Below are 23543 nucleotides of genomic sequence, written 5' to 3' on the forward strand. Positions count from 1 at the left end.
AAAAAAAAAGAAGACATTTTGGTTTGAGCTAAGACATAGAGATGCAGCAGAACATTTTGTTGCGTCTCTAAAAGCAACAGACTCACAGTCACATTTGCCTACTACTAACTGATAGTGATGCAGCGTAATATGCATGACTAATTCAATATTTTTATCCAGAAAGAAAAGGAGTGGAAAATTTGGACAAAAAAAAATCGTGTGTGTTCTTAGGCATGACCGAAAATATGGAAATCTTGGTACCAGCACTTCCAATAATCAACAGAAAGTGGAATAAATAAACGGCAGACAACATCTCTTTTCTCCTGCAGGCTCTCTGGGCACCGTCCTCCTATATTTTTATCTTAATTCAATCTTTATTCGCCTGCCACATCCACAGGAGCACTAAGAGAGCAGCAGTCCATAAAATAATAAGCCCATCAGCACAATACAAATCCACGCACATATGGGAGGGAGCAGGCACACAAACGAACACTAGCACTGTCTCCGTGTTATGACAGTTCTCCCATTATTGTATGGGTGCCCTCCTTACACCTACTGTACATGATGCATGTACATCAAAGCTCTCACTGGGGGAAAAAAATCACACATTGTTATGTCAAAGATTGCACACAATGCAGACGGTACTGTATGTACATCCCACTCATTACGCACATTAAAGCATTGTGCAGAGCAGCCAATAAGCTCAGTTCACACCAGAATACAGGGAAATATCCACACACGTGAATAACTGCCAATACACACAGCTCCAATAATACAGTGAGCTATTTCTGCTCAGTTACTGTAACACAATAAAACACATTTATTTATTTATCTCTTATTTAGCCGTGAAGTTCCCACTGAGATACAGTATCTCTTCTTCCGGGGAGTCCGAACCACTCCATGTATCATGTTACATGTATCTATTGCATTTTTCTGAAATGTACGTAGGAGATAATTCCTCCAATTTAAATGTAATGCACAACACTTTGTCGAATGGGTCAGGGTGCATAAACACAATCTCCAGAGAGAGTTAGCCCCCCGGCACAGTTAATGTATTGATTTTACAGCGCTGTGCCATGGGGAAAAAAAAGGAAAAACTATTTCATGAATTCCAATGAGACTCCTTTACCAGACTGCTACAAAAAGGAGCGAAGCACAATCACCACAACGCAGAATCTGTCATTGTGTTCGTTGCTTGTATAATGCATTTCTTTTAGATTCGTGCGGGGGGGTGTTGGTGGTGGGTTGTGAGGGTGGGGCCGCCATGAATGTTGCTGCTTTAATCTCCCCTCACTCAGTGTAAAGAGCACATGTCTGCAGCATGCACACACACACATCAGACTTCATCTTTATTTTACAGATTGTCATGTGTATTTTTGATGGTATGAACACGTTGATATCATGACGTGTGATGTATGTTATGGCTTTCTGGTATTTTTTTACAACAGCAAACTCATTGATTTTTTTGCCTAATAATGTATCACAAATTGAAAATAATAAAAACACTGACCACTTAAACCTCAGCAGTTAGATTTCATTTGCAATTAGCTAATACCTCATGGCTAAAGGGCTTTGCCTCATGATTATTTTCCCAATTGATTCTAGTTTGGATGATTTAAAAAAAAAAAATCTATAATCAAAAATAGGCCGAAAGGTGATTACAGGTTCCCAGACGCAGCGTCAGAGTATTGATTATTTTGTCCGACTGTCAGTCTAAAACCAAACAGATTCATTGTACAACAATATAAATATAATATAACAGTGATTTCTAACATTTGAGAAGCTGGAACTGGGAACTGCAGTGACAGAAATTTTAAAAAACAAACAAAAAAACCAATACAAATAAGTTTGAAATTTAATAATTTTAAGAAATATCTCTTTTTTAGGTTTTATGGATGCTCAAGTAAGGACTTTATAATGCAATTTGTGCTTTACTTTGTAATATGTTTTCAGCACCACTTTATCTTGTTGATGGTATGAAATTGGTTCGTTTACCACCCACCAGGTAGAAGCAGTTGCATAGGGAGTAGCCATCACTGTTTGGAATTTTATGTTTTATTTTATTGAAGATATAATGTGGTTAAATACCTGGATGTGATGAACATTAAATTGTGGCTGGTTGTACATCTTGAGTCGAACGCGGAGGAAGAGCTTTCACATGAATTTATCTTCTGTAATGAGCTGTTCAGAGTGATCAAGAGCTGACAAATCATCATATGTGACACAAAAGTGACATCTAAATTCAAATATTGTCACAAGTTTTGGTGGTTTAGTATCAGTGATAAGATATTGGCCGTAACTTTTATGGAATGGACAGAGCGAGCATAGGCTGAGATGTGTCTGCTGGCTGATGGTTGTGTCGCAGGGGGATAGATGGGCGACGGGGCTCTGTTCAGCACCAGCCAGGCCCATCTGCTTGTCACCTGGCCTTGGCATGCAGGAGACTGGGTAATGACAGGGAAAGAATGGCATCAGTGGGCAGAAGCTGAGAGGTAATTACTGACTGGAATCCATGCAGAAACAACACATCTGGATCCATGAGTCAAAATGTGGAGAATTATACACTGATACCGGCCTCAATTCATGATTTTTATCTGTCAGAACCGTGGAGCGGCGTATCAGCCCGGAGACTGAAAATCCTTGACTCCTTCCCCACTCTCTCTGATCCTGATGTTCTCTGCTCAGAGGCACAGAGAAAATTCAATTGTACTCCAGGCAATGGAAAGGGAGAGAAAGAGAGTGGTGCTGATACACTAAGACAATCTGTGTGGAAGATCAGCCATGGCAGCACTATAGCTCCAGTGTTGAGTGACGCTATCCTGGCTCATGTGTTACTCTTCCTTACTCCATCACTGCTCGCACATTCTTCTTAAACCCCATTACTGCTGATCAATGCTGCCTCTTTCACAGTTGGAGAGAAATGATCTGCTTGAAAGTAATATTTCCTCAGCATATTTTAGGGCCAAAGCTCGCACAGTTCTCCATTGTGAGATTCTACATTGGTGCAGCTGAAGATGACCTATAATGACTGAGTAATAGAAGTCTGCATTGCCTTATAATTAACATTTAGCCCCCTCAAAATAACTTCAAGTCCCATTAAAGGACTATTCTACTCTATGAGAAATAGACTGACCACAGAAGTTAATGAAATCCTGCAGTTGGTCTGTGGGCATCAGCCGTCACCAAATGACCCTCCTTCAATCTCCAGACGGGGTGTCTCCATCCACGAGCCAGAGGGAGTGGAGACGTGAGCCACATTCTGACCGACTTTCGGTCCTGCATCGATGATCGCTTTCACAAGCCCCGTCCTCTCAAAAGAAAGCAGCCCCCACTGTGTGGAGTCTCAGCTCTCTCCCCCTCTCTCTCTCAATGCCTCAAATTAAGATTTCAGTAATTAAATTGATAAAACTCATGCATGCCAATATGCCTCATGGTTCCAGACCTGATTTCATACGCCACACAGTTGTGGAGAGCTGTGGAAGTTCTACCTTTGATGTGGCATTCTTTATTATTGAAAATAATTGGATTCTCCCTCCTCCTCCTCGCCCTCTTTTACACACGGACATTTTGCCCATGTTCACTCTGAGCATGCTCAGTTAATCGACCCCTTGCGAGGCAGAGTTGGTGCACGGTCCCTGTTCCATCAGGGGGGTTTCGGGCAGGTTTTTTTGGCCGAGCGGGGCTCGGGTTGTGTCTGGAAAACGGATTTGAGCGGCCCAGGCGGTGCGCTGAGAGATGTCACTTCAGCACAGGTTGCGCTGAGGCTTGTGGGAGCAGTGGTGAAGCCTACCGGGGCTCCGTCGCTCTACCTCCATATCAGCTTGGCCGAGCAAAAGAAGAGAGCCTCTCTGGCCCACAGGCAGCTGGCTTCTCTCCACACTCAGCGGAATGGCTGATAATCAGCAGAAAGAGACCCCTGATGATTACTCTGCCTCCGCCCAAGACGGCTGCTAACTGCTTGCCTGCTCACTCCTCCGAATGTCAAACTCACATTTGAAACCTCTCCTCCTCCCCCTTCCCCGTGCGCCATAGAAAAGCCTATAATGTCCATCAATCTCCACTCCGTTTGTACCAGTGGTAAATGCGAATTTAATTGCTACTGGAAGAGACTGAGGGGATTTTTGATTTCCTCCTGTATGTCATCCTCTATCACCATCGGACAGACGTTATGTGTGCGCCTCTTCCAGGACAAGAGTTGTCTGGCCAGCTAGTCAGCGGCGTTCCTGCCTCGTGGCCTACGCTGTGCCGTGGCAGACACACGACCAGAACAGCCCTATTTTAGGAGTTGCTTTGCAGTTGAAGTACAATAGTCTGAGGCAGCTTTTGCCTCCCCGCTAAACAAAGGGACCGCCAGAGTAAATAATGTGTTTGACGCCCAACTGATGAGTCATCAAAGGAACAGAACATCAGCTTTCTTATTTTACTGACAGCACTTAGCTCAGCACAGGCTCTCCACAGCACAGGTCAACACCACTCAGACTGCTCCTTGACAAGTTCAAATCAATTTCAAGTGAGTAAATACAAAGGATATTGGACTTTATGAGTCACCATCGTGTGGCTGCAAAAAAAAAAATCATCATTTTAAGATGTCTTTTAAGGGTGATTTCTTGTTATAATTGAAAAAAACAAACAACTTTAACTCCCAAAACTGTGAATACCTATATTTGTGGAAATAATTATTACTCTTAGTCATCCATTAAGCCTGTTTGAGGTAAATTACTTCACTGCAACAAAGTGATGTTTGATTCAGCAAAACATATTTGATGATATTTGAGACAGAATGTGTCGAACTATTATCAGTTTTTAAGGTGATAAGGACGATTACATGACACTTAATTAAGACTTCAAACTTCACATTACATGAAGAAACAACTGCAACAGGTCTTCTGCACAGCTTATGGTACTTCATGTATTGTTGATATCAGTAAAATTTTAACAGAAAGAAGGAGCTAGATGACTGAGATAAATATGTATGTTAACAAAGCGGGACTGTCTTCTCATACAAAATTATAATTTTGGACTGTTGGTACTGATTAATAATTGAATCAACCCTCTGTTGATACAGTGTAACAGATGTTTTTATTTTTCACGTCTTTTAGACTCATTACGAGTCTTGTGTGGTTAGGAGGCTGTACAGGCCATTGTACTAAATGTGTTATTATATACTTAGTAATTACTTTGGCTTATGCCGTAATTATTTAGAGGAGGCATTGTTATGCAGCAGAGGACTATCTGTGTTGAAGTCAGATGACAGTCGCTGTAGCCAACACTGAAGTATATAACAACTTATTAACTCTTCTAAGCACATAAGCCTTTTCAGTATTCTGTAGCTTAAGTGGGCTCAGCCTTGGTTGCTTCACATTATCATGGCTCAGCTCACGGAGACTTTGGCTTCTTTCTTTAGTGCAATTTTCAGAGATTATGGGAGAAAATTAAAGCCCATTCTTTGTGTCTTTTGTATAGGTATATCCAAGGTGCATCGTCTCCAAAGGACATGGTCATCATTGTGGATGTGTGAGTATCTCACTCCCTGTTTTAACTTTCCCCTCTTGCTGGAGTGTACTTTGTCTCCTTCACAGGGCGCTAGTGCCACCTGTTGGTCTGAAGAAAGGCTAAAGTTCCATGAAGACGACTGTTGTTCATCTTCTCCCGTTAATTTAAGCACATTAGCCATTGACACTGCTGTCTAAAACATGCATGAAATACTGAAGGCATGTCCAAATGTGGAGGATAAAATTGTTAAACCTGCACTCTATGACAGTAAAACATGTTCATATAGGAGTCTCTAAAGATTTCTACTTGTCTTCATGCTGCTGAGCGCCTGTTGTGCCTGTCTGCAGGAGTGGAAGTGTCAGCGGACTCACTCTGAAGCTCATGAAAACCTCCGTTGTGGAGATGCTGGACACTCTGTCGGATGACGACTATGTGAATGTGGCCAGGGTAAGTGGAAGTTTGCAGATCATGATTTGCTATTAATGACACAAATCGCTCCGGAAAGCATTAACACAAATATTAGCTGTATTCATTAAGCAGGTGGTAATCAAGCAGGGAGTCAGTGTGTTGATTCTGCTCCCAGTTGTTTGGTTGTAGTGGAAACAGTGCCCTTCCCTCATTACACTGTATTTGCTCTGCCTGCATCACTGTTGTCCGTGTGGGATTGTGCCCGTCTGTCTCTTTCACTCTCTGTTGATTACCAAGTTTTCTATTAGGACTAATGTGTAGGAGAATATTAGCATTATTCTATAATGCAGGACAGATAACACACACACACGCGCACACACACACACACACACACACACACACACACACACACACACACACACACACACACACACACACACACACACACACACACACACACACACACACGCGCACAGATGTGTCCACTTGCTTGGTGTGGTGGCTCTGTTTGTTGACTCCCTTCAGTAATCCTTCATAATCCATTGCTCTTAGCCACTGTATGCTTCTAAATCCCAGCTCTAAGAGCAAGAAATGAGCATCGTAATCTGAGTGAGAACGCATCAGATTTTCACCCCTCTAAAGAAATTGAGGGCTTAAAAAAACTCAATGTGAATTATTTGCAGAAACAAAATACATTCTTAACCAAAAATGAACTAAAAATAGTCGTCAGACACCATCTTTTGCATCTGCATGCTTCAGTACACTTCTTTATGTCAAGTTATAGCCTCACTTCTAATACAAGTATAATTAGTTATATTAGTATCAACTTCATTTGAAAGTGGCTTTTTAATTTTTCAAATTAATTGAAAATAGTAAATATAACCCCATTCATATCCTCCTTATCTTGCTTCAGAGCTACTGTTTTTCTGAACATTATAGGAAGTAACACTTTTATGAATGTTGTATTTGCCTCTGAATACTTTTCTTGATTTCCTTGTCTGCCAGTTTAAATATGAGACACCAGTCCATGAGAAATGTCATCTTTTCTCACACATAACGTTTTGCATCAATCTGTCCTGAAAATGTCAGTAGATTGGGAAGTTGACCTTCAAGAGGAAACAACGTTTGAGATGTGCTATTACAGACATTGCTGCTGATATTGTAATGATGCATAGACACTGCACACAAGTAGAAATACAGTTACATTCAAAATTATTCTTACACATACCAAGTTTTGATTTATTGTGAATTTTTATGTGGCAAATAGTTTTTTTTATATCTGGAAATTACATAAACAACTGACAAAAGATGGTGAGATACTGGGTTAGAGGTGAATTTTAACAATTCTTTTTACAAAAAATGCCATGTCCGAAATTCAGACCCTTTCTCAGAAATCAATTGAAAGGCTTTTATTTGCCACCACAACAATCAAGCAGTTCTTGTAACTGCTAACAAGCTTTTTGCACTTGTCCACTGTTATTTTAGACTGCTTCTGTTTGAGGTTAGAGGGCATCCTTGCCATCTTCAGTTCCCTCCAAAGATTCTCGATGGATCTCAGATCTGGACTCGAACTGAGTCACTTCCAAATCTTGATGTTGTTTTGTTTTAACCATTGATCTTTACGCTGATGGAATGTCCAGTGCTGCTCAGGAAACAGTTGTCCTTCAGAATCCTACAGAAGTCCTTCCTTTCTTGTGATGTAGTTTATTTAACAAGCTTGCTCGGACCACTGGCTGAAAAATACCCCCAAAGCGTTACATTCCCACCACCATGTTTGACTGAGGGGATGATCTTCTTGGAACTGAATGCTTCTTCTCTACTAAATGAAAGTCATGTCCTTGTGTCCTCTTCATCCAGATGAGCTTTTGTAGGCGTGTCTTGGAGAAGCTGTGTCCTTCTTGGTCAGCATCCATGCAGACCAGCCTTCTGTAGAGTCTGCAGGACTGTCTGATTTAACATCTTGGTACCAGAATCGCTCTTATTACTCAGGATGACTTTTGTGGTGATCCTCAGATTCTTCTTGGCCTCTTTCACTACCATTCTTGCAGGGGTCACTTTTGGCTTCCTGCCATGTTCTTTGAGATTTTTCACAGTGTGGAACACCTTGTACTTCTTGATGATAACTTGCACTGTGGCCACTGACATTTGAAAACACTTGAATATGACTTTTTTTAGCCTCTCCACATCTTGTGAGAAGGCAAAATGCACAACTCTCTGTCAGTGATTGACCCCAACTGTAAGCTCACTAAGCTCTTTGGTTTTAGCCCAGACTTATAATTGACTAGTAACTGACTAGAGAACTACTGCATCAGCTTCACTCAATTTGTAGTGTAATAAAATGCTCTAGAGCATGGTAGAAATTAGCAGGTCCAGCTCAAAAGCTATAAAAATTTGCATTTTCTCAAGAAATTGCAACAACTTTAAGGAATAGGAATAATTTTGGACATGGCATTTGTAGTAAAAATAGTTTAAATTCATTATTGACTCTACAACAATGTCTGATCATCTTTTGTCACCTGTTTGTTTCATTTCCAGCCAGGAAAAACATATTGTTTAAATAAAACTCCACTATAAATCACAATCTGGCAGGGGTACAGATCATTTCAGGCTTAGCTGTATACATGACACACACACCAACCTGCACACATGCACACACACAGTTTTAGGCTAATTTGGTGGATGCAATGAGACAGACGATATTACCTTGGCTGGCGTTCCGTTCAGCGTATTGCACTGGTGTTTCAGGTGCACCTGTTCTTTGTGTGGAAAGTTGTAATTACTAGTGTTTACTGCCAGTCAGAGAGTAGCGGCTTACATCTGCACACACCCACGTCTGCATCCTGCCGCCATAAACTACACATACATATGGCACAGAAAACACAGAAATACACAATCTTCCAACATTTGGATGCATACTTTTAAACTGGTGTGTTTTTACCAGAAAGGTCAGTGTGCACACTGTTTCTAAACTTTTGCGTCTTCATTTGTGTCCTTCTAGTTCAATGAAAAGGCTGATGCTGTCGTTCCGTGCTTCAGGACTTTGGTTCAAGCCAACGTTCGTAACAAGAAGATCTTCAAAGAAGCCGTCATGCATATGCAAGCCAAAGGAACCACAGATTACAAGACTGGCTTCACGTTTGCCTTTGAACAGCTTTTAAATGTAAGAGCCAACAAGCCTTTCAGGGAAAGGCAATCCAAGAGTGCATGGTTTGTCTGCAGCTGACGAATTGTGTGCTTCAGTGAAGTCTATAATAGCATGCTGTAACTACATAATGTAGCCCCAGCGTGTTATTACACGTCCTGCCAGAGTTACTGTCTAATCCAATTCATAAAACCGAATCTACAGTGATAGCACAATGCTGACAGCGAGTGGCTCAAGTTCGCATAAGACGTTTCCAGGGCGCTGTCACTGTTGAAGGTAGGTCTGATTATAACCGCTAGCTTCTGCAGCAGCCAGCACAGCAGCGAGGTCTGTCAGCACCAGGCATCCACGTGCTCCCGACACAGGTGCTGCCTCAGCTCCGTATGCTGCTGTGTATTTTAGGAGGCTGCCACCCTAATGGGCTCTGATGGGATGATTGATGAGCACAGCCCAGAGGAGATCAGCCACAGACACTTTATATTCCTCTGGTGGGCTTGGAGGCATACAGCCAAGTGCTCCCCCCCACTCCATCCTCTCTTTTGCCAGCAGAATGAGAAATAAAAAGGGTCCTTTAATCGCTGTCTGTAGCAGACTCACAGCCGTGATTGGTGGCAGTAGCACAATAAAAATATGTAATTGTCGCAGTATTATTTATCATTATTAGAATCTTGTCAGATTGACATGCTGCTGGCCTGCATATCAATGGCAGCTGCTCCACGGTGGGGAGGGGAGAGTTGGCACCGAAGTGCTTGTGAAAAAACAGATTTAATGTTTAATGCTAGAATAATGTTGTGTACTTGAGACGCATTTCCAAAATTATGCTAATATTACAAACCCTTTGCTGCAAGCTATGAAACCTGTAAATGTATGATGAAATGCTAAGAGTAAAAGCATGCAAGAAAAGAAGATGATACAGGAATAGTATGAGGACATAATATATGGAAAAAGAATAATATATACACACATTTCACTGCATACCTCAGCTCCTATTCATGGGGAGGAGTTACAGTGACATATACATATGTCTGCATGCAGAGTTACGGTTTGTTAAATGTTTATATCCTGTCTCTAAAAGTTAAACGAGGGCAGCAGCGGTGGTGGGGAGGATGTCATATTGTGTAAACAGACTTCACATCATCACATAACCTGTGTCCCCGCTTTGTTTTCCTTTCTTCCTTTGGTCTTTTCCTTCTTGTCTCTCTCCATGGCCCACAGGAGACCACTGCCCCGAGGGCCAACTGCAACAAGATGATAATGATGTTTACAGATGGCGGAGAGGACCGTGCACAGGAAATCTTTGAGAGGTACAACTGGCCCAACAAAACAGTGAGTGTGTCTCTAAGGCTGTTATCTATTCATCGACTCTGCCAGCCCAACGGTTCATGCATGTCCAGAAACTGTCTTAGGCGTTCCTTTCCCTCTCCCAGTTTCCACTGTTTTCTGCTGACACTGTCTCATTATAGCACCGGCAGTTGTGTTAGTACGACTGTCATACATGCCAAGCCCTCCAATCTGTGCACATAACGTCCTCTCCAAGCTGGCCGGGCTTTTTTATCTCTGCAGTCTTTCTTCAACTCCATTCCGCCTCTCTCAGTCTGTTTCTCTTGCTTTCTCTCTTCCCGCGTCTCTTTTGTTGTTTAGCTGCTGGTGTTAACAGCTCTGACCTGCTGACTAATTGGCCACTTTATCATCAGAGCCTATAATATTACAGCCAGTAGATACTCTGCCCGTTTGTGTCTTTGTTCATGTCTTGTTGTCACTTCCACCCCTCCATCGCCCCGTTTCACAACCCCAGCAGTATTAATTCTGATATCCATTACTGTCCAGTTCCCTCATGACGGCTGCTGTCACTAAGAATAATCTGCTGTTTAACGGCTCTATCATTCTGGTCTTGTGTTGGAGATAGTTGTGTGAGTTGACTTGAAGGCTAATTTGACCATAGTCAAGATTTGTGTATTGTTCTTATGTGGCTGTGGCTTTATTGTGGAAGAAACTTTGTAGGGTGATGTTTTATTCTTGTTATATATTTGTTTTCCAGTTCCTTTAAGTAATTTTTATTCTTTTGTCTTGTCTTTTTCATTGATCAGGTTCGTGTTTTTACCTTCTCTGTCGGCCAGCATAATTATGATGTCACCCCTTTGCAGTGGATAGCGTGCGCCAATAAAGGTAAGTGAAAATGTTTATTTTTTTAATATAAAATATATAAATACGGAGTGCAGCTATGGCTAGAGAGGTCACATGGTTGGCAGTTTGATCTCTGGCTCTGAATGTCCACATATTGAAGTGAGCTTGAGCTACCTAGCTAGTGTCCTGGTTTTATTGACCATCATACAGCCACTACATGAGAGCACTCATACAATAGACAGCAATGCAAATGTGGTCTGTTCATTTGTTGGAGGAGCATAATGTTGATAAGTTTGAGAATGTTTTCCAGTACAAAGTTATCAGTGTTTAGATATTGATACAAAATGAATGAGTAAACCCATCAGTGATCCTGTTCAAGATCATCATTGGGATGCTGATTCTATCCCAGCATGAACTGAGCAAAAGGAGCTTCTGTCAAATGAGCTCACACATCAACAGGCAATGGGACTGTGGGGGAGAAGAGAGTAAAAAGGTGTTTTCTTGCTGCTAACCTTTGAGCCCGTAACATATACTGCAAACACAATACAAAGCAAACTAAGGACAGGCTAAGTATAATTGAATTGTCTTTAGGGAAGCTAAAGTGTAGTAAAAGACGCACAGGTAGGATGAACAACAAATTTAACTGTTGCACCAAAAGGTCACACATATAATTTCACGTTCACCTTTTCCCATTGTTGTCTTGTGCTCTGTCTAATGCAGTATGGCTCCACATATTATTACATTTGCTGAACAAGTAAACCGGAGCATCAGTATGCTAGTGGATATAAGTCAAAACACAACTGCAACAGTGGTAGGTGTTGTGAAGATACAGGAAAAGTCATGCCACCAATAACAGAAAGTGCAGTAGACGTCCATTTACTGTTTTCACACCCTTGATTTGAAAAAGTGTCAGTGCTTCCAACAGATTTGGATTGTCTGTGGTGTTTCGGTGACTGCTCTGACAGAGCACAAACTCCTCCGGAGAGTGTCCAAGAGAACTTGCTTCTAAAATGGCACAAAACTTCATGCTTTAACTTTGCCAAAGAATATGAAAGGAGGCCTGATGAATATTGGCCGTGCTTTCTTTGGTTAGATGAAACCAAAATAAATATGTTTGGATCAGATGGGGTCCAGCATGTTTGGTGTAAACCTTGCAGGACTGCATGGTGCTGACTATGAGATATGGAGGAGGGAGTGATGATACGGGGCTTCACAAGTGCAAAAGGTGGATGAGAGAGAGCATTAGTAGATGGCACTGTGAACGCGAGTTTGGATACTCGAATCCTGACTGAAGAGATGACTCACAGCAACAAGAAGCTTGGCAGGAGAGGAAATGTCAAACATAATAGTGATCCCAAACACAGTGCGACAACCACACAGGAGTTTTTAAAGAAGGAAAAAAGTGAACTATGACTTAGCCGAGAGTGTCCCCCTGACTTGAATCCAACAGAACACCTCTGGAGTATTTTACAGTAGAAGGTAGAGCAACAAAACCCCTTTAGCAAAGAGCAGCTGAACAGAATCATCTGTTAAGAATGGCAGAATATCTCTCTACATAGTTGTGCAAATCTGGAATCTTCCACAAATTTGTCTTAAAAAATTAAGGTGGACAAAGAAAATGTTGATATAAAAGAATGGAATTTCACTAATGGAAAGTGTATTGACTTCTATTGCTTATGTGTAATTGTTTTATAGCTTTATTCATCATTTCAAGTTAGCTTGTTTCATTTTCTTGGCTCAAAACAAACAAAATTGTCTTAAATTTATAGGTTTTGTAATCACTCAGCATTTTAGTGATATTATCTAGAGTTCTGTTGTACACTACAGTGCTTGTACCCTATAATGCAACACTCTACAATTTTATTTGCAGATTCTAGTAGTTTAACCTCCCGCCATACTGTAGTTATGTACTAGTGTAGTCCAGGACACAGTAATGTCACAGATGGGTGTGATATTACAGGTGGAAATACATACCCTCTCCCAGTGATGCTGTTAAACAGGCATGAAGCTTTCAGCCTGGAAATAGCATTAAAACTGCTTTCAGTCTGGTATCGAGTTACTCTTTGACTTTTATATAAAATAATGCTTCTGTGCATGTGGTGCTGAAATCAGGTTATTAGTCTGCAGTAGCCACAACCCTAAAATAACCCAGCAAACAGGCAGCGCTGCCTCTGACCAACCATCTGACAGTCCGTATGACTCAGCCCCTATTAGCTGCACCAATCTCATCTCGACTTTACTCATTTAAGTCTGGACTAACTCGCTGTTTGTTGCTGTGCTCGGTTCAGAGTTTTTTTAAATTCACAGCCCACCTCTCTTCCTGTCTTTTGTGGCGTGATTTAATATTGTTTCTCAGCGTTGCAGTCTATCTGAAGCTGCTCCTTTATGAGGGTTTTAGCTGTCTGCTGATTAGCTTATTGCCAGTGGAGCCAAGTGCTTCAGAAGTATCTCCCCAGAAGTTGTTATTAATTAGCAGGAGTCGTCTGGTAGCGGGATGATTACCATGCCATCTCCCTGTCAGGCTGGGGAAAGTCCAGGATTATGCCTCTGTGCCAACATGCTCTCTGCTGTTCACGACTGTGGTGATTACTGCGGTACTAAAGTCTATGCCAGCGTAAGACAATAGTGTTGACACACCGGCCTCAATGGAGCTGTCCTCTCATATCTCCAGCACTTATTACTCTTTGGTATCTCACTCCAGCAGAGCCAGCTCCGTGACACTTGCAGGCCCTAACCCTTCACCCGTGACATACACGCACATTCGACAAACCACAGCAACACACACACACACACACACTCACACCCACAAGCACAAACATACACAACCAGGCCACTTGAAGATGCTGGCTGTTGTCTCACTTGAGCTGCAATCCCATCCTAAGAATAAAGCAACCTCTCTGTGACTCTGAGGACAATGAGACCATTCCACCGTGCTCTCATGCAGTTTAACCAAATCCACAACAGAGAGGAAAGTTATCTTCAATAAACAGGTGAAATGGAGGATAGAAGCAGCAAATATGATATACTGCTGCGGTGATCCTAATGCTGCCACGAAAGTGCTGCTTTTAATCCAAAGCTTGAAGTAAAATATCTTATAAATGTGTGATGGCCATCAACAACAGAGGTAAAATCAATTACACCCTGAAATAAGCTGCAAAGTTTTACTGGGTGAATTTCAGTTTGTGTGTTTTCTCAGTTAAAGTCTTGATAAAAAACAAACAAACCTGGATGTGAATAGAAAGTAATGTTCCTTAAAGGGTAATGCATACTCACATTTGACTCCGCAAAGACTACAGACAATTACTTCTCGCAGAAAGCATAATATTATTCACAGTTGAAATAAATTTAGGTAGAAAAGCTTTGTATATGATTTGTTTTCTAGCTCACTGCACATGAGACTGTGTAGATTATAACATAATCATCTGTACTACAGCAAAAAGTCTATATTTTTATTACATTTGTGTCCAACCTGACCCAAATTACTTCATAAATCTGAAGATGGCATTTGAACTAAACTGACAACTAATAGTGTTGAGACATTGCATTTTACAAAGAAAATGGGTTATTGATTAAGTTCATAATTGATTCTCACACTGAAAATCTCTGTTGTTAACCTGCAGAGCAGATTTGCATCACAGTCTTACTCTTTAGTTACTGCCTACATTTTTCTCTCTTCACCTTTTGTGGTGCTTTGCTCTGTAGCCACGTACACCACTTCACTGGCCTGCAGCCAGCACTGGGGACAGGAGACTGCTCTGAGCACAGCTATAACAAATAGCCGTGCCCTGCATGCGACTGTGCACGTGTGAAGCGCAGGCCGAGTGTGTACGGATGTGCAAGCATAATGTCTGCATGCTCACATGTGCTAATAAATGAGAGCGAGAAGGAATATTTCAATGGAGACCACTGTGGAAAAAGTGCATAATGTATCAAAATAATGAAAGTTATCTCTGCCTTTTAACATTCTGAGGATGCTGCCTCCATTTCGCGGCTCTTTGTATAAACACTCATGGCTTTAATAACTAGGGGAGCGGCGTGGTTATTGACCCAGTCGGTCATTCTCCTCCATTCCTAATCAGCGGCAGCGCTGCCTGGGGCTCCGCATTCCCAATGAGCCTCCACATTTACATCCTGCGGCTCCACCATGAGTGTGTGCGGGCAGGTCAGCGGCCGCAGGCTCCAGCAAGCCTGCATGACCACACATCATCAGCTGGGGATGATAGTACTACTTGTACCTAATAACATGAGGAGATTAGAGTCCAATCTGCAAATGGATCATTTTTGCACACATCGTGACAGTTTAATACTTTGGAGATGTAGACAGAATATGACACAGGTATGCACCATGAAGCAGGCTGGATACAAGCTTTCTGCTGGAATAGTGTATTGATTCTCTCCTCTTGATCTGCAGGTTACTACTTTGAAATTCCATCGATTGGAGCCATCAGAATCAACACCCAGGTGAGTTATACGGCAAGATTCTGAATGAGCCTTTATGGAACAGAAGAAGCAGCTATTTCACTCCTCCCTCATGCTTATTTTGCTGCTACATACACAGACTGTAGATACCTTTAAGTGTTCTATGACAAAGGGGCAGAGGACAGAACAGCTGGATGTACATAGATTAGAAATGACTGATAACAAATATGGTCTGAATGTATCAAAAATATAAGTAAAGCAAAGACTTTCAGATCTCTGTCTGTCACACACATTTTAGTTTGAGGTACTACGAGCTTTGAGAGGCCCTTGGGATAACCTCATTCCAGCTGTAGAAATTTACTCAGTTGTTCGGTGGTGGTGGTGGAGCTGCTGCACTCCCCTCCTCCCCTCACCTCCTCCCTCGCCTCCTCCCTCGCCTCCTCCCCCCCGACCGGCCCCGGTGAGCGATCAGGCTCCAGAATAGACTGTCAGCTGTTCCATTAACTCTGGCATATTTATATTCTGAGAACTGCCACTTACTCTAATAGGTTTTCTGAAGGTGGGTGACTAGAGCTCTCTGCATAGGCCCTGAAGACACATTGGGGCCTTATGTTATTTAACCGCACTCTGCCCTTCAATATCACACACTCATCACATAGTCTCACTTGAATAAGATGGCAACATTCAAATAGCAGACGGCAAAAAAATATTTTTATACGCACTGTCCTGAGTCATACTTTTATGTAGGATTAGAGGAGCAGTTGTGAAAATGCCCTGTGAGTGAAGTTGTGCTTTTAAATTCATCTGCTCTGGAGCGATAATAACACGCCAGGCATTAGTTCGGATTTTCGACTTTTACTTGCGTTGACTGTCTGCGATCGTGCTTGTTACGATTCTCTGGGACCTTTGGACCACATATCTCTGCTTGCTGACTTTTTATGTTTCCTAGATTGTTCTAGTCAGGCGGAAAATTCCCCCCATATCCCGTGAAAAGGTCTGGCTGTCACTGTCCTGATGGAATATCTCCCTGTGGCGCATTAAGCCGGACTTTTATTGAGCTAATAATAGAATAGGTTACGCCTGTCAGCACCTCGCTGTTCAGACGATGGAAAACAAACGGTCAAAAGCACAATACTGGAATAGCTGTGTGCTTATACAGGGCAGCCCTTTTGTGTATCAGGTGCAGATGATGGCAAGGGTCAGACATTTGTGATAACGTTTCCCTTTTCACTGCTAAATGGATGGAAATTAGCCATTATGGGAGAACTGCTCATGTTTTTCAAATTAACACTCAACCCCAGAGGACCTGCTGCTTTTTTTGCTGATTCTATTTTCACATTTAATTATATTGTGTTGAAACTCGATGGTCACTTTTCTTTGTGGCTCACCGAGTTCGGAGCTGTTGTGAATATTGGCATCAGTATACACAGTTATTTAAATTAATGAATACATTTTTCATCTCTGGGCATTGACGGTTAACAACGTGATTGTCTTTTTTATCCCAACAGTGCAGTTCCTTCCCATGTCATGAGGTCACTCAAGCGATAATTCTACCAATTACACACTATCTGCAAAATGACATGAATCAATAGGTTGTTTACAAAAAAAGACATGTCAGCTGTTGTGTAAGGTGGCTCCTGGGAACAATAGGGTATAGTGAATGTGATGTATTACTAGTGGACTTAACCCCTCACCTCTATTCACGATCGCTGTGGGACATTCTCACTGTGCCAGCGTTGACGCTAGAACCTCTGGGGCAATGGTGTGTTTGCACGTTGTGCCACTGACACCCTTAATGTGTTTTTAATAGCTCTTTCATAATGATGAAAAACGGCCTTGAGTGGCTCGGGACCGGAGGCTTTATGGCTCGGCAGGACCGGGATGCTGCTGGTGGTGGCCCGCTGGTTTATGTGGTGATAGAGACGAGGCCGGTCAGGGTCTTGTAGTTTTATGACAGATGAACGTTGGGAGGCTCTTCCAGCTCTCTGCTTTTAATGCCAGTACATGACAAGGGCTATAAATGTCTGTTTGATTATGTGTGTTTATTGTGGGCGGTCACTCTAGCGTGTGTGTTTTTGCTATTGCAGGAGTACCTGGATGTCCTGGGCCGGCCCATGGTGCTGGCTGGGCATAAAGCCAAGCAGGTGCAGTGGACGAATGTCTACCAGGATGCACTGGTGAGTGAGAAAATCATCAAAATTTCACCATTTATCAGAACCAGAAACTCTTAAAACAGAGAAAATCGTCACATTTTCAACTTTCTGATGGTCCTCGAACTACTCATCTGTGGCATGCCTTTTTATCAGAAAACTTTACAGAATCTCGCCTTAAATCATGATATTTCATCAAAATTCCTCTATTGCACATGTCTTCTTCATAAAGTCATCAAAAATAGAACATTTGTATTAACCATATTCTGTTAAAAAAAAAAAAAAAAAAAAGAAATCATAAATGAGCTGCACCCTGCAGTTAGATATAAGATAAATATGGAAATTAATTAAAATTTTTAGTTGTAAAAAATTCTGTATTATCTAATCACATTTTTTTCCCAGTTTTGGTAACTCTTGTGGGCAGTTTTTTCAATTTTTGTAAAACAAATAATCACACAAACTTTCAACTTTAATTTATCGCTATTTTCCTGATTTATGGCATTGTAACTTTTTATAGTGCAAAACAAATGTATTTGAGTTTTATACTTCTGTTTCGATAGAGATGCAAGACTTTATATTGCAATGAAAAATGAGCCCACAGTGAGTAAAAATGCAACAGCCCCAAACAGCTTGGGTTTCAGAGAATGGAAATAATCTTCTCACTGAAGGCATCAAAGCTATGAATGAACACATATGGAGTTATGTAGTAAACAAAAAAAGCGTGAAATAAGTCAAAATATGTTTTATATTTTAGATTCTTCAAAATAGCCACTCTTTGCTTTGATTACTGCTTTGCACACTCTTGGTATTCTCTGGATGAGCTTCATGAGGTAGAAGCTGAAATGGCTTTCCACCAGTCTTGAAGGAGTTCCAGAGATGCTGAGCACTTGTGTTTTTGGCCCTAACAAATCTTCTTCTTTTCTTTAGTAGTGGTTGCTTAACAGCTGTTTGACCATAAAGGCCTGATTGGTCAGTGTCCTCTGAACAGTTGATGTAGAGATGTGTCTGCTACAAGAACTCTGTGTGGCATTTATCTGGGCTCTAATCTGAGCTGCTGTTAACTTGTGATTTCTGAATCTGGTGACTCGGATGAATTTATCCTCAGCAGCAGAAGTGATGCTTGGTCTTCCTTTCCTGGGGCGATCTTCATATAAGGCAGTTTCGTCGTAGCGCTTGATGGTTTTTGTAAGTGAAAACCATTTCAGGTGACTGCCTCGTGAAGCTCATTGAGAGAAGGCCAAGGGTTTACAGCTGTCATCAAAGCAAAGGGTGGCGACTCCGAGGAATCTAAAGTATAAAGCATATTTAGAGTTATTTCACAGTTGTTTGTTTGCTACATAATTCTGTTCATTTTGCGTAATAGTTTTGAGGTCTTCAGTATTTATCTACAGTGTAGAAAATAGTAAAAACATTGAATGAGAAGGTGTGTGTGTAGGTTAGCGGCTGAACCATTGATTCTATTCAGGTATTATTTTACATCCAGCTGGGGAGGATGTTTGTGTATGAGTTTGAATTGTAATTGCGAAGTGGATAGAAACTTCTTAATAATTGCAAAACAGTTTTAATTGGATTTGTATTATATTTTATTAGGGTTTGGGCCTTGTCATCTCTGGGACGATGCCGGTCTTTAATCTCACTGCTGATACTATGAGCGCTCAGGTAAGAACGACACAGCAGCACAGGAGCTTAAAATAACCACACTTTTATATTCTACATAGCAAGGAACATGACTTACACTAGTACGTCATGGTGAACAAGGAAGTCTACTTAAACACATAGAAGAGTTGGAGGGTTTTAAGTCTCTTTCCTGGTTTTGATCATCATCAGTCACTTGTAATGGCGTCCACCCAGCTGCTGCTCTTCTAGGCAACACCTCCCCCCTGAGGTGGCAACAGACACCACAGCAGCTCATCTGTAGTATCTACTAACATCCAGAGAGCACAGATGCATCTACTTCTCAGGATCCATGACCAACGTATTTGCTCTGAGCTTATCACACAGACTTAAAGCGGTGAGGCTGCAGCAAACCGACTCACTTTAAGATAGACTGTGGAAATATGGACTAATCAGATTGCACGCCAAGTGATAAGTCAGTGATGGTATAGAGATGTTCTTAGCGGCTCACGGCACAGCTGTCAGCCCTGTGTGATTCTCTGATGCCGGCAGGAGTTATGGATGAAATGCTAATAGCTAATAATTGCTTTATGTCTTCTTACATGCAGAACCAGCTCATCCTGGGAGTGATGGGAGTAGATATTGCAATCAACGAAATCAAAAAGAAGACGCCTACATACAGAGTGAGCATGACGCATATTCAATATCGCCATCATGCCACCTTCACATTAATGATTATTGAGTCATTTCTCCATTCACTCTTATTCTGTGCAGCTTGGAGCTAATGGCTACACCTTCGCCATTGATCCAAATGGTTATGTCCTGCTGCATCCCAACCTGCGACCGAAGGTGGGCCCAGCTATGAACGCTGCATCTAATGAGTCCGCTGCTTCTGATTCCGAAGCTAAATTTGGATGTGATTCCTCCTGACTGATGCTCGCCCTCCCCCTCCATCTTCCTCTGCTTTCTCTCTGTTCAGATCATTAACTTCAGGGAGCCCGTCACTCTGGACTTTCTGGATGCAGAACTGGAGGACAGCAACAAGGAGGAGGTAAAAAAAGAACAACAATTCTGCAACATCAGAACTATTAACGCTTGTGCTTTAACTACAATACATACAATCTTTGTTTTTATTGGTCTCTTGTTTTGCACTGCTGTGCATCAGTATGCCTCGTCACACTGCAGCCACTCATGCTCTCTCCCGCTCGCTTTTCAGATCCGTCGACAGATGATTGATGGCAAATCAGGGCAAAGGAAAATCAAGACGCTCATTAAGTCGGTTGATGAGGCAAGTCATCAATATATGAGACTCAATCATGATCCAGAGTAGCACCTTCCCGAATGGTGTTGTAATGAATCTGAATCACTCCGTATGTTTTAGTATCGGTTGTTTCTCTCTAATTATGGACACGTATCTGTGCTGAGGAGGTGATGGTGTTATTTATGACTGTCTGTCTGTGCTTTCCAACAGAGGTACATTGACGAGGCCATGCGGACGTACACATGGACGCCTGTGGAGGGTACAGATTACAGGTAGGTTTGAAATCCGACATGCATCACCTGAACCTCAGCCCAAAAGATTGCACAGCTTGAACCAGTGAGTGAAGCCCAACTTTGACACTTTTGATTGTGAGTCTCAGATTTGTGGTTGACGCTGTCGCTTCCATGCATCACACAACTGGAAAAGACTAAACATATCACTGATTGAAAGGCAACTTGCTAATTTGCTCTTTCTGCATTGGCATTAAATAATTCGTCCGAAATACCCAGATTAAATAGCTGTTTTTTTTTCCTCTCATAAAAATCCTCAATAGTACTCTAAGCGCAAATTAATTACATAGTTTATTCTTCTCAAAACTTAGTTGGACGTTTGAGGTCGCATCATAATGACATTTCCTCCAGGCAGCATTTTGCAAATTACAGTTTATGATATTCAACAGTCTTACAAATGCCTGATTTGTGTTTTTTATTACATCTGCTGGCAGCGTGCCTGGTCTTGGTGGAGTCCATATGAGACCTTCTCCGCACAGCTGTATTAATATTCAATTCAAAGGAAAGTTGTGCGTTTAAGAATCTGGATGTGTTGCTGTTTTAACTGGCAACAGTCGAACTCTTACACTAAGCAGACATTTAAAGATCCAAACACTTAATGTATTCTACAGTATTGAGTTCAAGGCTGAGGGAACTGAGGGATTTGGATGTTTCTTTAAATCTAAATTAGCTGTATATTGTCTTTCTGGGCCACAGATATTGTCGCAGCCTGGTTTTCTGTCTGTTCCAATTAATCCTCTTAATGAGTTATATTTTAGCTTTGAATGACACCAAAGATTAAGCGATGGGACATGCGTTTCCATTTTTGTCTCCCTTCATTTCTGGGTTTGGTAGAAGATCGTAAATATTTAGTAACATTTCTGCTGTCTTTCAAGCTCCTCACATCAATGTTTTTACATTAAGAATGACTCCATGTGTGCTGTTAGAGGTCTCAGTCATAGTGGCAGAACTTGCTGAACTATTTTGAGTTTTTTTTTTTTTTTGGTTCACTCTCACTGCTCTCAAGAATGTTCTTTCAAGCTACTGCCTGCAGCTGTTTTTCATTAAAAAATCAGATAAACTGACTGTACGCTACCTGAGGGGTGTATTACAAAGTAAGATTAATGGGCTAGCAACCTAAAAGTCAGAGTTTTCAGTGTCATGAAGGTGGTTCTCTTTTAACCAGGCTTCATGGTACCTGATGCTGCACAGCTAACTTGCTCTGGAGGGAGTTCTGTTCTGAGATGGACATTTAAATTGGCTGTAATATGCATTATCCTTTCACCAGTTGTTTTTGTGTGATATTCTCTATGAGCCATACAGTTTCTCAGCAGAGGGAATACATTTTATATGTAAACATGTTGATCCCATCCCACATTAGTGATCCCATGTGGAGTTACAGAAGCACAAGCTGTATGTGGGAGCCTACATATGTTCAGTTGGTAATGCAGAAAATGAATATATATGCTTTTATAGTTGTTTTACACTGCTGGTATAGCAGCTACTAGAACACAGATTAGGAAATTGCTTCATTTTTGGTACTTATGGCCTCATTTCAGTTTGATTTGGTTAAAAAAGAAAGTAATTTCCACACATCCTTCATTATGGGACAGACCTAAAGTGCACTTAGTGGTGAAATAAATGAAATAACGACTAGCAATCTTCTACAGTCATTCCTCTCTTGTATCATTTGCACTTTTTTGCCATAATACATGTTTTATTCTCTCAGTAGCTCTCCATAATAACAACCTGTTCTTCATGACTGAAGTACACAACAATCTGTTCATTTAGTGCAGAACAGGAGTTACAGGACACATCAAACGTCCTCTTTTATGGGAGACCGTTAAAGAAAAGCTGCGTTAACAAAGAACGTTGGTGACCACCATTGTGATACGCACTCCGATTAGGGTTTTAGGTTTTGTCAAACAAACTTGAACTAAGAGTCTTGCTATGTTGAACTTGCTTTGTAGTACACTCGTCCAGTCAGTATTAACCCTCCTGTTGTCCTCATTTACGGGCACCAAAAAAAATTGTTTCCTTGTCTGAAAAAAAATCCAAGAAATCAGAAAAAAAAATTTTGGAAAATTTACAAAACCTTCGGGAATAAAATTGCAATAATTCCTTAAAAGTTTCCCTTAAAAGTTTTATTTAAAAAAAAATCCCCAATTTTGACTAAAAAATTCTTGTAAATATTTTCAAAAAAAAGGGTTAAAAATCTTCTAAAAAATCCTAAAAATATCTAAAGTGATTACATATATATGAGTAAAACTTCTAATATTTTCTTTAAGAACATTCACAAAAAATCGCTGGTTTTTGGTAGATTTTTTTTTTTAATGTTCTTAAGAAACATTTTTAACATTTCTTTTTTTCCACCAAAAAAACGTCCAAAGATTTTCCAAAAATGTTGAAAATGTGGACATCAAAAGTTTCACTGTGAAAATAGATATTTTTTTTCCACATTTTCAAACTTTAAAACGGGTCAATTTTGACCCGCAGGACGACACGAGGGTTAATGTGAGCATCTAGATTAGTGGGGCAGCCATTTCCCAGAAAAATCAGTAAATACAGATTCAGACATAATTGCTCTTTTCTATGTGGACTTGATAGAAACAGAACAAGGACACAGTAAAATGGTCAAACATTCTAGGATGGATTCCTATTGTCTGAAAAGGACAGTAGTTGTG

At 41.1% G+C, this 23543-nt stretch overlaps 1 protein-coding gene across 3 annotated transcripts in view; it reads left to right on the plus strand.

Moving 5' to 3' along the window:
- The window catches only part of cacna2d2a (calcium channel, voltage-dependent, alpha 2/delta subunit 2a), a 153219-nt gene that overhangs the window by 115561 nt on the left and 14115 nt on the right, over positions 1 to 23543 (plus strand). For all 3 annotated transcript variants that reach the window (XM_023287421.3, XM_023287422.3, XM_023287423.3), the window contains 13 exons: positions 5443 to 5493; positions 5820 to 5919; positions 8879 to 9040; positions 10238 to 10348; positions 11110 to 11188; positions 15558 to 15607; positions 17653 to 17742; positions 19306 to 19374; positions 19938 to 20012; positions 20104 to 20178; positions 20309 to 20380; positions 20546 to 20617; positions 20801 to 20862. In XM_023287421.3, the coding sequence (XP_023143189.2) occupies positions 5443 to 5493; positions 5820 to 5919; positions 8879 to 9040; positions 10238 to 10348; positions 11110 to 11188; positions 15558 to 15607; positions 17653 to 17742; positions 19306 to 19374; positions 19938 to 20012; positions 20104 to 20178; positions 20309 to 20380; positions 20546 to 20617; positions 20801 to 20862 (1068 nt within the window). The remainder of the gene's footprint in view (positions 1 to 5442; positions 5494 to 5819; positions 5920 to 8878; positions 9041 to 10237; positions 10349 to 11109; positions 11189 to 15557; positions 15608 to 17652; positions 17743 to 19305; positions 19375 to 19937; positions 20013 to 20103; positions 20179 to 20308; positions 20381 to 20545; positions 20618 to 20800; positions 20863 to 23543) is intronic.

Source organism: Amphiprion ocellaris, chromosome 5 (assembly GCF_022539595.1).
Source record: "Amphiprion ocellaris isolate individual 3 ecotype Okinawa chromosome 5, ASM2253959v1, whole genome shotgun sequence".
Taxonomy (NCBI): domain Eukaryota; kingdom Metazoa; phylum Chordata; class Actinopteri; family Pomacentridae; genus Amphiprion; species Amphiprion ocellaris.